This window comes from Trifolium pratense, linkage group LG3 (assembly GCF_020283565.1).
Source record: "Trifolium pratense cultivar HEN17-A07 linkage group LG3, ARS_RC_1.1, whole genome shotgun sequence".
NCBI classification, from domain to species: Eukaryota; Viridiplantae; Streptophyta; class Magnoliopsida; order Fabales; family Fabaceae; genus Trifolium; species Trifolium pratense.
Window position 1 is genome coordinate 8,282,441 of NC_060061.1, and position 12,109 is coordinate 8,294,549.

The following is a 12,109-nucleotide window of genomic DNA, read 5'->3' on the forward strand; positions in this document are numbered from 1 at the left end:
TCATTTTCTACACTCAGAAATGGAAAGATTTCTCTATTTCTTTTCCTGTACTCATCTCTTCCCAAAAATCTCCCCTTCAAACTCACAAAGATTATGGTATGGTATGTTTAGATGTAAGGTTATAGAGGATTTTGGAGAGGAGAATTTTGGAAGGATAAGTCTATATTTTAGTATATATTTGAAAATTTTATAGTTTCTTTAATTTAAAAGAGAAAGATAAGTTCTCCCATCCAACCATACCCTTATAGTTTGATATTGTCTTGCATTGCCTTTTGTGATGGTGATTGGGATTTATACCTCGATAACCATCATTCTACACCTAGTTCATGCATCTTTTTTCGCCCAAGACATTGTCCAAAAAGTAATCAATCATTGTCCTATCAAAAAGTCTCTAAAGCTTTGCTGTTATTATCAGTCCCTAAAACATGTAATTATTTACCGTAAAAAAAAATATAATTATTTATTTTCCGGATTCTAAATTCTTTCCTAGGAAACTTATTCTAAAGAATATAATGGCAGGTATTTTATTCCCAGTAATTTGTAAAAAAACGTGTTTGGTTAGTGTTTTAAACAACTAGAATTATTATTTTAAATTTTAAATTTTCATAAATAATTAATCTTTTTTGTTTTAAGTAAAGACCATTTGCATACACACAAAAGCTGTGTCCCTCACAAAACTTGAAGAAAACGTGGATCAAGTAGTGGGATGCAACAGTTAGACATAAAAACCAACGCGAATGAATTGTTCCCATGCTTATGAGGAGGGAATAAAATTCCTGGCTTTAACACTATGTTTGGATGCCAAAGAGATAGGGAAGAGAGAAATAGTGAAGAGAGAAATAAGAGAGAAGAGAGATAGAAGAGAAATTGGATATAAATTTTATATGGTTTGGATGAATAGAAAAGTGAGAAGAGATAAATTAATAAAAATGAGAAAATAACAAATTTACTCTTTTCTACAAAAAAAATAAATTAGTTGAATGAGGGTATTGTTGTAAAATTGTTTATTTCACTTCTTGTCACACAAATCTCTCCTAATATGGAGAGATTTATTTTTGTCAGTTATTAATCATTATATTTCTCTCTTTCCTTATTTCTCTCCTCATCCAAACCATAGAAATAGCTAATTTCTTTTCTATCTCTCTCTTTCTTATTTCTCTCTTTAGTAAATCTACCTAAACAAACACAGTGTAAGGGAATAAAAGGTTCCCGGTAATAATAATTTCCTAGGAATAATTATTTATTTTCTTATAACAAACATAGGTATTTTTTATTCCTATCTTAGATTCCCAGGAATAAGTTTTTAGTCTCCGAAACAAAACACTAGTTTATTTTACAACAACTCTTACGTTTTAAATATTTGCGCAGAAGACAAAAACTAACTGTACAAATCTTTGAAAACAGAAAATAACAAAAATAAATTCATGCTTTTATAATTATTATTAGTAAAAAAAATGAAAGCAAAAAGCCGTTTCTTAAACTAATCCAAACCCTAAAATTTGAAGCAAAGAATATCTAATGATAAACAACTCAAATGCTACAGACTAAGATGGAATACATTTCAAGTTAACCAGAGGGATAATAAATGGAACATCCTTGTTGGCTATAATGCGTCCTAAGAATCAAAACTCATGTTCTTAATCTTTACTTTTTTCTGAGTTTGTGCGCAAAGCTAGATTCGGACGCCTCTCAGCAAGGACACGTTTTGTACTCTCAAGGACACCAAAGAATATTGAACCACCTATGCCTATCCAAAGTACTCTTGGCCCAATACCCTGCAATAAATATAAGAATATGGTTTATATTATAAGCTCCAAAATACATTTCTTGCCACGGTAGAAGATAAAGTGCATGCTTTTGGAGGAATTAGCACCATGCTACTTTACTATTCGAGCTACAATGTGTGGAAGAAAACACAGAAAACATGTACCTTCAAAAAAGCACTAGGTCCCTCTTCCTTAATAATGGTTTGAACGCAATCCACAATTCCCTTATATTGGTTTGCAGGTCCCTTAAGGAGGAGGAAAATAGGAACTTAGTCAGTGACTGTATTCTTTTGTTATTTGCTTGCAGATTAATCCGACACAAAAGATATCATGTGTATGTAGATAGATTGTTAGTTATAGTTATCAGGTAACAAGATATAAAAATGAAAAAAGAAACAGGATTACATCTTACCTGAACCATTAACCTTGTCTTGATGACATCAAGGGGCGTAGTTATAGCTCCAGTTAGTGCACCTACAAGAAAAGAGAAGGCATACCCGATATAAATAAAGATAAAAGAATCCTAGTTACTCACAAACCCATTTACCTACCATCTTCAAAATATTATAAATATAAATGGACAATGTAAGCAACACAATTTTGAATAACCACACATCTTTATTCAAATTATATATCAAGTAACATTAGACCTATAATTTCATTTATTTACCTGCAAAAGCACCAATAATTGCATTTTCTGGGTCATTCAGATTTCTTCGTGCCTAGCAAAAAGAAATACAAATCACATCGCCAATTACAACAAATCACAAATGAAATAGTGGAGAAAACAGCAGCATTGGCATCCTTGATAAACCCCAAATAAGTATATCTTACATGTTGATATTAATTCTTTAAATTTATATTACAACCTCAAATACATGCTACTAAATTATGTATGCGTAAACATAAATTTTTAATGGTTAAACAACGGCATGAAATTTGAAAATAAATTTTGTTTGCCAGAAAGATCCGAGAGAGGAACCGTTCTTAGCAATAAAACATCACAACAGTGGCTTGGGAATTTATGATTGGCAACCAAATGGACTTAAGTCTATACATAAAGAATTTGAGAAATTTACCGCAAGCATATAACCTAATCGAATCTGCTCATAGAGGCAAAACTGAATAGCATCAAAGGGCAAATCCCGCAGTAGAAAAGATCCATACCCCTGTGATTCCAAATATCAATATTAAAGAGACATTTAAACAAAATATCACAGGTGTGGGGAATAGGATTTGTCATAAAATATTAAAAGAAAGAGATAGTGAGCTACATACAGCATAAAATCCTCTAAAGCCCTCCTTAGATGCAATGAAGCGAACAGCATTAGAAGCTGAGGTAAACTGCCCAGTTTGCATTCGTTGCTTGACAACCTGTGTAGCATTGAAGAATATGAAGTTGTCCAGTGAAACGGGTTTCAACCATGGAAATATCAGTGTTACAAATATGAGAATTTAGTAACCTCTGTTGGAACACGAACAAAAGATGCAGCAATGCCTCCTATGGCACCTGCAGTCTAAGGAAATTTTAAAACTGAATCAAGACTTTAATCCCATAAAAATATTAAAGCATTTTGCATCAATAAAAGTATGTGCCAGCAACAAAAGAATGATAACATAGACATAGCATCAACTCCGGTACAAGCCAAATATATGCAAGAGCCTTCAGAGGACCATATTTGGCCAGACTTGAGACTTTAAAGCAATGAGATACAAATAAGTTGAAGTGCAAAATATGTGCCTTTTTCTAAAGTGAATACAGCAGAATGTATCTTCATACTAATGTTTATATAAGCAGTATCTTACTAAATGAGCAAAAGCACTCAGATTTTCCGGAAACATCCTTAGCAATTTCTGCTTTGCGGGTTCATAAACTCCAACAAATAGAGCAGATGCCCTGCACATTTAAAAGCAGCACAAGATGTTAAAGAAAGAATCTAGATATGATTCATGAATCAATATCCTGATATGCATAGAACAATAATTCCTGAAAACCACTAAAATAAATTTGTGAAATATATAACTCTTTCAATTAAGTGTATGCATACAACATTAATGTAGAATAAATAAATAAATAAATAGTTTCTGTAAAAGATACTACTATTCCAAACAAAGTTTTATATAAGGAGAGAGTCCAAAAAATTAATAGTCGAGTCAAGTCCAACCACCCTTTTGTAAAATCAGAACAGAACTTGATGCATAGGCTGTAAGAATTATCAACAAAGATAACTGCAGTTAACATATTTAACTAATGGAGTGTCAAGAAAACCCATTACTAAGCCTTAAAGTAAAAACTTAAGGACACTCCAAGAACCACAACCCGGATAATTTCAGGATAACAGTTTGTCTCAAAACTCTATAATGCATGAACTTTTCTATGGGTAAGATGGAACCCCAAAAAAGAGGCATGTGATGCTGTATAGCTCCTGCTATGCGTGGGGGGTCTAGGTAAGATAGAACCACAAACTAATCCAATTTGACTTTTGTTTACTTTTCAGATTACAATTTTCAATTAAATGCCAAATAGGCAAACTCTATGTAATAGGATGTCAAACCCCATCATACAAGAAATAGCGACACACAAACTTTGATCCCACTATATACAAATGCAAATATTGGCCATACATGCTCGTACACCATATGAAAAGAACACAAGACCACGCTAGGGTTAAGAGCTTTACGAGAGCAACCAAGAATCCAAAAGTGAACAAAAAATCTATATTGGGGAACACAATATTAAAATTATGTTAAATAATGGCTCAGGACAGGAGATTTCAATCTGTTTCTTTCCTATATCAATATCAGTTAAATATTATCTGCATAATTTTCACATAACCTGACTCCAGTTGTCTTAACAAATAAATGGAAAGTTTGGTTCGTATGTTTGTGACAATTTTCCAATCACATCCAAGAATTAGATAAACCATATTTCAAATCCAGCTGAAATTTGCCATATGCTTGCCAATAACTTTATGCCTTTATGGCTTCTTTCAAGTTAGAGTTTTTCATAATTTCTAATTAACATACAAAACCTAGAATGTTTGAAACATCATGCTATCCACGAGGATCTCACGGTAAGACACCAGCAAGGTTCCCTGCCAATCCAGAATAAAGGCCTTTCAATAATAGTTTTTCTCCTCCACGAGCAGCCTAAAAAAACAAAAACAAACATAATCAGCACATTTTGTGCGAAAAATGGGAGTCCTCTAAAATTGCTAATAAGAAAAAGAAAAAGACATGTTATTACAGCATCAAATAGAAATCAGTATAGCACACAACAAAATACAACCCTCAATAGTCATTATAATTTGTTTTGATGTAAAAATCTACCTGCAGACGTGTTTTTATAGTGTCAATGGGGTATAAAGCTGTTTCGACAACAACTCCAGCTGTACCTCCTGCAATAACACCCTCTGCAAAATGCCATTAAGCTCGTCAGAAAAATGGAAATACAAAAATCCATCCCAATCATAGTATTGCCTATCAACTTATCAAGATATTTGAGCGTAGTATAATAGGGAAAGAGTGCCAACTCCTCACTGCATATATGAAAGAAGGGTTGGGGGATAGCATCTTAGAGTTGGTCAGCCTTCTACTTAAATAGGGCCTAAAAGTATTTGACAAATATAATATTTTGGTATGCCATAAAGAAAGCAGTCATTTGAGTCCTAATAAGAAGTAACCGTAATAATACCCTCAACCATTAAAAGAAGAGAAAATTATGTATCAAATCAGATAAAATAATTCTTGTTCTTTTAAATATAGACACGTGAAGGGAACACAACTGATGTATGTGAGACCATGAAGTTGGAATACAAAATAATGAGATGTTAGATTGCAAAAATTTGCTATTTTTATCAATATGTCTTTCCTTTTCACTTTGACATCAGAATAATGCTTGTATTGTAACACTGATATCCACTATTAGCTACAACTGAACAACAAAGGAGATATGTGATAGTAGTTAGTTAGTGTTACCAAATAAAGTGCGCAAGAAGTCAAATGGCTTTTCCTGTCCCACGGTAATAGATGCAAAAGAATTTTTCTGAACCAGGTTCTGTTTTCTCTTAGTACAAGCATCTGCAAAACCATATAACATGTTAAAATGAGAAAGCATATATAGCACAACATAGCAGCAGACAATGTGCTAAAATAACACAAGAATATGAGATTCTCACTGTTTACCATAAAGCATTCTCTAAAATAACTAATATGCTAATCAATAACAAAACTCTGCTTATAATAATTTATGCATAAAATTGATAATTCTTTTTCATCGACCATCAATAATCAATAATATCGTAAAATTAGTGATTTGCTCTTATTCCCTCGTGAATATAGAGCCTGTTTGGGTTGACTCATTGACTCTATCTACTGACAATAAACACCTGTAAGATTGTTTGAGAGAACTTTTGGAAACAACTTATGATGTGTCCATAAGCTGTTTTGAGCTTATAGAAACAAACTCTCCAGGATAGCTTATAAAAAGAGCTTATTGCTTATATGGAAACAAATTTGACTTTATTTTATCTTTTATTGTAATAATAGTTTATACATAAACACTTATATGATAAACATTTAAGTTGTAAGCGCTTAATTAAGATATTTATCCAAACAAAGCCTCAATCCTAAATCCAGTTAATTTCCAATTGTACTGAATTGCATTGGTATATCATAAATGAGTGTAACAAACAATTATGAAGCAAAAATCAACAAAACCAAAATCAATATTCTTGTAGGAAAATGTGAAAACTACCGGATGATGGTGAAATGGCAGAATCTTGCACCGTAACGGAGAGTGTAAGAGGGGCCATCAATGGCCAACGAAATCAGAACTGAAAAAATTGAAAACGAAGCGAATTAGTTAGTACTGTAGTATTTAACAAACAAAACTTCGATTTTGAGAAGAACTAAAACGACAACAACAGAGGTCGTTTCGAATGTATTCCGAAGAGAGAGATAATTAGTTAACCTGGGAAGTGAAGAGAGGAGAGGAAGGGTGTGCAGAAACAAGTTATCTTCTACTAAGCTGCACGTTAGTTGTTCATATGCTCACAAAAACAAGTATTTAAATCGGGTAATATTTGTCAAAAAATCAGGTATACATATTCACGACCTAACAATTTTGACATTTAGATTAGTTAAATTATGATTTGTGTTATAATTATTTTTATTAATCATTTTTTTCTTCAATATGTTTTTTTGGGTCAATTTAGTCATCAAATTATTAATAAAAAGAGACATTATAAATAATGTATTTACAATTTCAATACAATATTACTCAGGTAAAGATGAAATACATTTTTATAATTAAAATAATTGTTTTTGTTTGCCCTATTTAAATTAGTATTTGAAATTTTAATGTAGACAACAAATTATTCTTTGAAGTTTCAACCAACAACTACCGCGAACTGCAGCCGCCCCTTATTTTCTTAAATTTTAGTTGTTTCTTTTTTCTCGTTCATCAAAGAAACGTGGTTTTAGGATAATTTTTTATCTAAAATGACTCCTCTAAAATATTTGTTCTTGTTTCGTCATTTTAATGCGACATTGTGTTGGTCGTCATTTTGGTGCTGTTTCACGTCTTTGCGTGGTGTTTGTTTAGTTCATATTGACAAATTATATTCGACTCGGTGCATATTCAATCAACGACTTTTACGTCTTCAACATTGCAGGCTCTAAGACATAGTATTTTGAGCACTTCAATTTCGTCATAATTGTAGGCTATGTCACGTTTGCAAGCATTTTGTCGTTGTATGCTAACTTGGATGTTGTGAGTTTGTTCTCAAATTTATCTTTTGAATTTTTAGCAATTCAAATTTATATTATTCAAAGCAGTTGAGAAAGAAATTGAATTAGATAAAAAAATTATTTTTTATGTTAGGAAAAGATTGAATTATAATACGATTAGAAGTATATATAACTAAACTCTATTATCTTAATATAAAAAATCAAACCTTTCACTTAAATATGAAAAATCTATCTGTGTAATCTCACTTTCTCCATTATCATTATTCAAAACGAGAAAAAGATTCTCACGAGAATTGAAGAATGATATACCAAGATTGATTTTGTGGAGAAAGCTTCAAACTTTCAAGGAGAAAGAGTTTTTTTTTCTCCTCAGTAAACCTATGGATGTCGACAATTGCAAAAAGAGCTTGTGGAGATGGAGAAGAAAATACATCAGTATACTTTCAAGGAAAGAAAAAAAGTGGATGATGATTCTCAACCGACTAATCAGGTTACTGGGGAAATCATTAGCAAAGTGGGGTACTGCTGTGGCCCAATAGACGATAGTGTGTTTAAATGAGTGTGTTAGAGAGTGTGAAATTAACATTCCTTGTAGTCGTTGCAATATTGGTTTGATTTAAATTGACAAATTCATCACTAGTTCAACCAATGATTGGATCATCAACGATACAAATCCACAATCATAAGTACTTTAACCACTTTGATTCGATCACATTATTTGTACGAGTACGCTGTTTTATGCTAAATATTAACATGATATTACGAGTTTTGTTTATATATCATATTTTATATTTTTTAAAATATATATTAATATAAATTAATATATATTTATTTTAGTAAAAAAAAAGTCCTTTAGTTCATTTTGACTTGTTACAACCGGAACAAGTTATTGATCCCTATAAATATGTCAATTTTTTTTTTTAATTCTTATTAAATATTCAGCAGTTTTTTTATCAAAATATTTTTCGTCAGAACTTTTGGTCCTTGTTTTTAAATCAAATGATTAAGTTTTATGTCCTATTTATAATATTATCAGAATTTCTATCAAAAAAATTTAAGTTTTTAACAAAAGATGAATTAAATATAAATTTTTAAGCATTAAAAACTTTAAAAATACAAATAATGCATCCGTTGTTAAGCTTTTGAATAAATTTTTTTATAATGCACTAAACAACCGCAAAAAAAATCAAAATTTCTAACAATACACGTGAATTGACTTAAAAACAAGGATAAAAACTTGTTGAAATTGTTTATAAGTACTCAAAATGAAATTTAAAATACGTATAAGGGCAACAAGTTTATTTTAACCTTTTACTTTATAAGGTTACTAGTGTATAATATGTATACTATTTAGAGAGACCAAATATTTTTCGATAATATATAATATGTATAATTATTGGATGAACATAAATTTATTTTAATAATATTGTAAATATGAGGAATTCTTACTTAGGCACAAATCCCAAAAAAATCATTTAGTCACACACACGAGTAAAAAATTTAAAGAAAAAATGATGCGACATTATTAATTTTGCTTTAACTTTTTTACATTTTTGAGCGTGTGCTTAAATAATTTTTTCTTGGGTTTGTGCCCAAGTAAAAATTTCTCTGTAAATAGTTAAAGGATATATTTTTATTTTTGTAGTAGCAATGTAATTCGTAAGTTTGCACAATTATCTTTTTTATTTATTTTAAAAAATATATGCAAAAAAATATGAAAGGAAAGAAAAGAGAAAAAAACATAAGAAAATATGAAAAGAAATAAGAGAAAAATACAAATAAATAAATATCGTTTATCTTAGTAAAAATAAAAGGGATCAAAGAAATAATGATGTAAGTAAGATTACATGAAAAATTAAGGAGAATGGATCCTAATATATTTATTGTGTATGCATGTAATAATTAGTGGTTGGTGTTTTTCGTGATTGATCCGCATGACTTGTAAAATCATATTTAATATATGAGAATGAAAAAAGTGTGTATGATTTATTCATATTAAAATTTTAATTTTTTAAACTATACTTCACAATTGGTTGGTGATATCATGTAAAAGTAAAAGAACAATGAATTAAAGGACAAAAGTTAATTAATTGTAAATGCAAAACTATTTATTCTAATTTCAAGTTAAAATCAACTTAAGAGGAAATGTCAATTGTTACTCAAAATACTTGCAAAAATGTCAAAATCAGCCCTCTGCCATTAATATTATTTCAAATATTCACTAGTTTTTATAAAACTTACATGTAAACTACTAAAATCTATCCTCCCTAATCCTTACTAACCGCATATGCATACTTTATTATATAAATGTTAAGAAAATTAATACAAACCCAATCAACATGCTTCTAACTATATGAATTCCTCCTCTCAGCATGCTTCCACCACTATAAATTTCTATAGGGAACACACAACTTCCATTTGATGGATCTTTTGTTACAATAGTACCTGTTCCTTCAAAATTACATGCTTCAACACTTTGTTGATTCATTTGAAAGAATTGGTTGTAAGCATATGAAATATTACCCGGTACATCCAAATTTCCACAAGAACAACCATAACATAAGCTTGTACAATCACCTGCTTCACAAGCAAAACTCAAAGATCCATAAGCTGCACTCAAGTTTTTTACATCTTGACTTAGGACACACCATTTACGGTCTAAATAACGAACACCTTTTGCTCCAATAAGCCATTTATCTTGTCCTTTCCCCGACAAATCAATCGGAAACTTAGGTTTTCCATCAAAATGGAAAATCCCCCAGTGACGCTCAAAGTCACCTGGTGCAACACTCTTCAAATTCTCATCAACAAGACCAAAGAGATATACGTTCATAGGCCCTGGACGAAGTGGCGAACCTTCTTTGTTTGCCATTTTCTTAAGGAAACCTTGATAGAATCTTTTTGCATTATCTGGATTGGCATGGTGGTGACCATCCGTTGGCCAACCGATTTCACCAATCATAATTGACACATCAGGGTGACCAACTTTTTTTAATGACCAAACAAGTGTATCGAAGTTTGCATCAAACACGTTAGTATATTGTTGATTGTCGTCGGTAATTGTTCTACTTGAACTATCAAAGAATGCATAATCTTTAGGGAAAGCTTCATTTTGGTATAGACTTAGAAAAGGGTATATGTTCACTAAAAATGGTGATTTATTTTCATCGAGAAACTGCACTATTTGTTTCATAACGTCAGAAATGTCGGCACGAAAATTTCCACCTGACGGTTTGTCTGAACTAGTGTCGTATACATCAGCATTTAAAGCTGTGGTCACCTTTATTTTGTCTCCCAAACCAGCTTTATTAATAGCTTTTTGAACATTTTGCATTGCTGGAAATGTAGTCCCTATATATGAACCACCATAACTCTTCAAGAAGGCTTCATTACCAACAGATATATATCTACAATAAAAGGCGAAACAAAAATTTACGATATGTTTTACATTGATTTCAAAATAAATTTGTATAGACCCTCTGATTTCACTATTAAAACGATGATTTACTCGTAAATTTATGATATGTTTTACAAAATAAAACACGAAAAATATATATATAAATTACCTTATGTTCACTCCTCCATCATGCATGTGTTTAGAGACATTGTGTTTAACAAAATCTTCTGCTTCATCCATATCTTTAGATAGTTTCTTCAACTGATCATTAGGAATTCCAACCATAACTTCAATGTCTGTGCCAGCAAAAGCACCTAAAATCCAAGGATCTGTATCAAAAATCTTGACCCTTTTAATTCCATTATCCTTAATCATATTCACAACAATATGAGGATCAATTGGATTAGTGGCTAATAAACCCCAATTAACACCAACACCTTGTACAACTTCTTGACAACTACATTGTTGGAAATGAGCTAGAATAATTATTGCACACATAAGAAACTCTATTCGAGCCATGATTAGTGAGTAATTAAGTGAAAGTAACAAAAGATAGAGTTAATTAGTGAGTGTACACATTGTATTGTTTGTACTCTTAAGATTGAATGATCAATATTATATGAGCCACAGTTGGATGTTAATGCGTGTGTTTAGTTTGATACAGAGTCTAAATAAAGCTTTAAAATAGAATTGGTTACTTACTTAAGCTATTAGTGTAACTAATTTTCTAAGTATAGTTTTTCTTCTTTGACTAAAATTTTCTAATTATAGTTGTTACTGACTCTTAATTTATTTATTAACATGAAATTCAAATATATTCATACTTATGATTTACATAGAGAAAACAATTGATAAAATCACGCTGGTTTAAAAATTGCATTAATCAATGTGTGCTGTTGCCAAAGAACGTGAGACTTATTTGCATGTGATTGTAGCATGATGAATTAAACTGACTCACTATGATCAATTGAATTTACTCATATTTGAGGGGAGATTATTGTGTATAAAGTGTAAGTTGAAAGTTTCCGTATTGTCTGAAGTGATGGACGAACAAAATATAAAAATACAAGTAATGTGACTCATAAATTCAATCCGTAATTTTTTTTTTATAAAGATGTAACGTCTCTATCACTTGTGTTGTCACTCTTAGTTTAATGTGAATGATCATGGGCTCCCGTCTAAATCCAACAAAGAG

The 12,109-nt window shown here is 30.9% G+C and overlaps 2 protein-coding genes across 2 annotated transcripts; both read right to left on the reverse strand.

The window, feature by feature from the left end:
- Positions 1–1,408: 1,408 nt before the first annotated feature.
- LOC123913981 (S-adenosylmethionine carrier 1, chloroplastic/mitochondrial) lies at positions 1,409–6,844 on the reverse strand. Its single transcript, XM_045964934.1, has 13 exons — positions 6,739–6,844; positions 6,523–6,601; positions 5,745–5,846; positions 5,097–5,179; positions 4,840–4,916; positions 3,573–3,663; positions 3,230–3,283; positions 3,045–3,140; positions 2,846–2,935; positions 2,437–2,488; positions 2,179–2,240; positions 1,931–2,011; positions 1,409–1,775 (listed from the first exon to the last, which is right to left on the reverse strand). Exons 2-13 carry the CDS (start codon positions 6,578–6,580, stop codon positions 1,638–1,640), a joined length of 984 nt encoding a protein of 327 aa, XP_045820890.1. The 5' UTR covers positions 6,581–6,601; positions 6,739–6,844; the 3' UTR covers positions 1,409–1,637.
- A 2,972-nt stretch (positions 6,845–9,816) lies between these two features.
- On the reverse strand, positions 9,817–11,433 carry LOC123913979 (glucan endo-1,3-beta-glucosidase 8-like). Its single transcript, XM_045964931.1, has 2 exons — positions 11,084–11,433; positions 9,817–10,924 (listed from the first exon to the last, which is right to left on the reverse strand). The coding sequence occupies exons 1-2, from the start codon at positions 11,431–11,433 to the stop codon at positions 9,817–9,819; spliced, it is 1,458 nt and encodes a 485-aa protein (XP_045820887.1).
- Positions 11,434–12,109: the final 676 nt, after the last annotated feature.

Bases quoted from the DNA above. Each gene is read 5' to 3' on its own strand.
- LOC123913981 (XM_045964934.1), bottom strand. From the start codon at position 6,580: ATGGCCCCTCTTACACTCTCCGTTACGGTGCAAGATTCTGCCATTTCA. The intron at 2,241-2,436 runs GTAAATAAATGA...CTTTTCTTGTAG, and splicing joins AATTATTGGTGCTTTTGCAG to GTGCACTAACTGGAGCTATA. The intron at 2,012-2,178 runs GTAAGATGTAAT...CTCCTCCTTAAG, and splicing joins AGACAAGGTTAATGGTTCAG to GGACCTGCAAACCAATATAA.
- LOC123913979 (XM_045964931.1), bottom strand. From the start codon at position 11,433: ATGGCTCGAATAGAGTTTCTTATGTGTGCAATAATTATTCTAGCTCAT. The intron at 10,925-11,083 runs GTAATTTATATA...CTTTTATTGTAG, and splicing joins GATGGAGGAGTGAACATAAG to ATATATATCTGTTGGTAATG.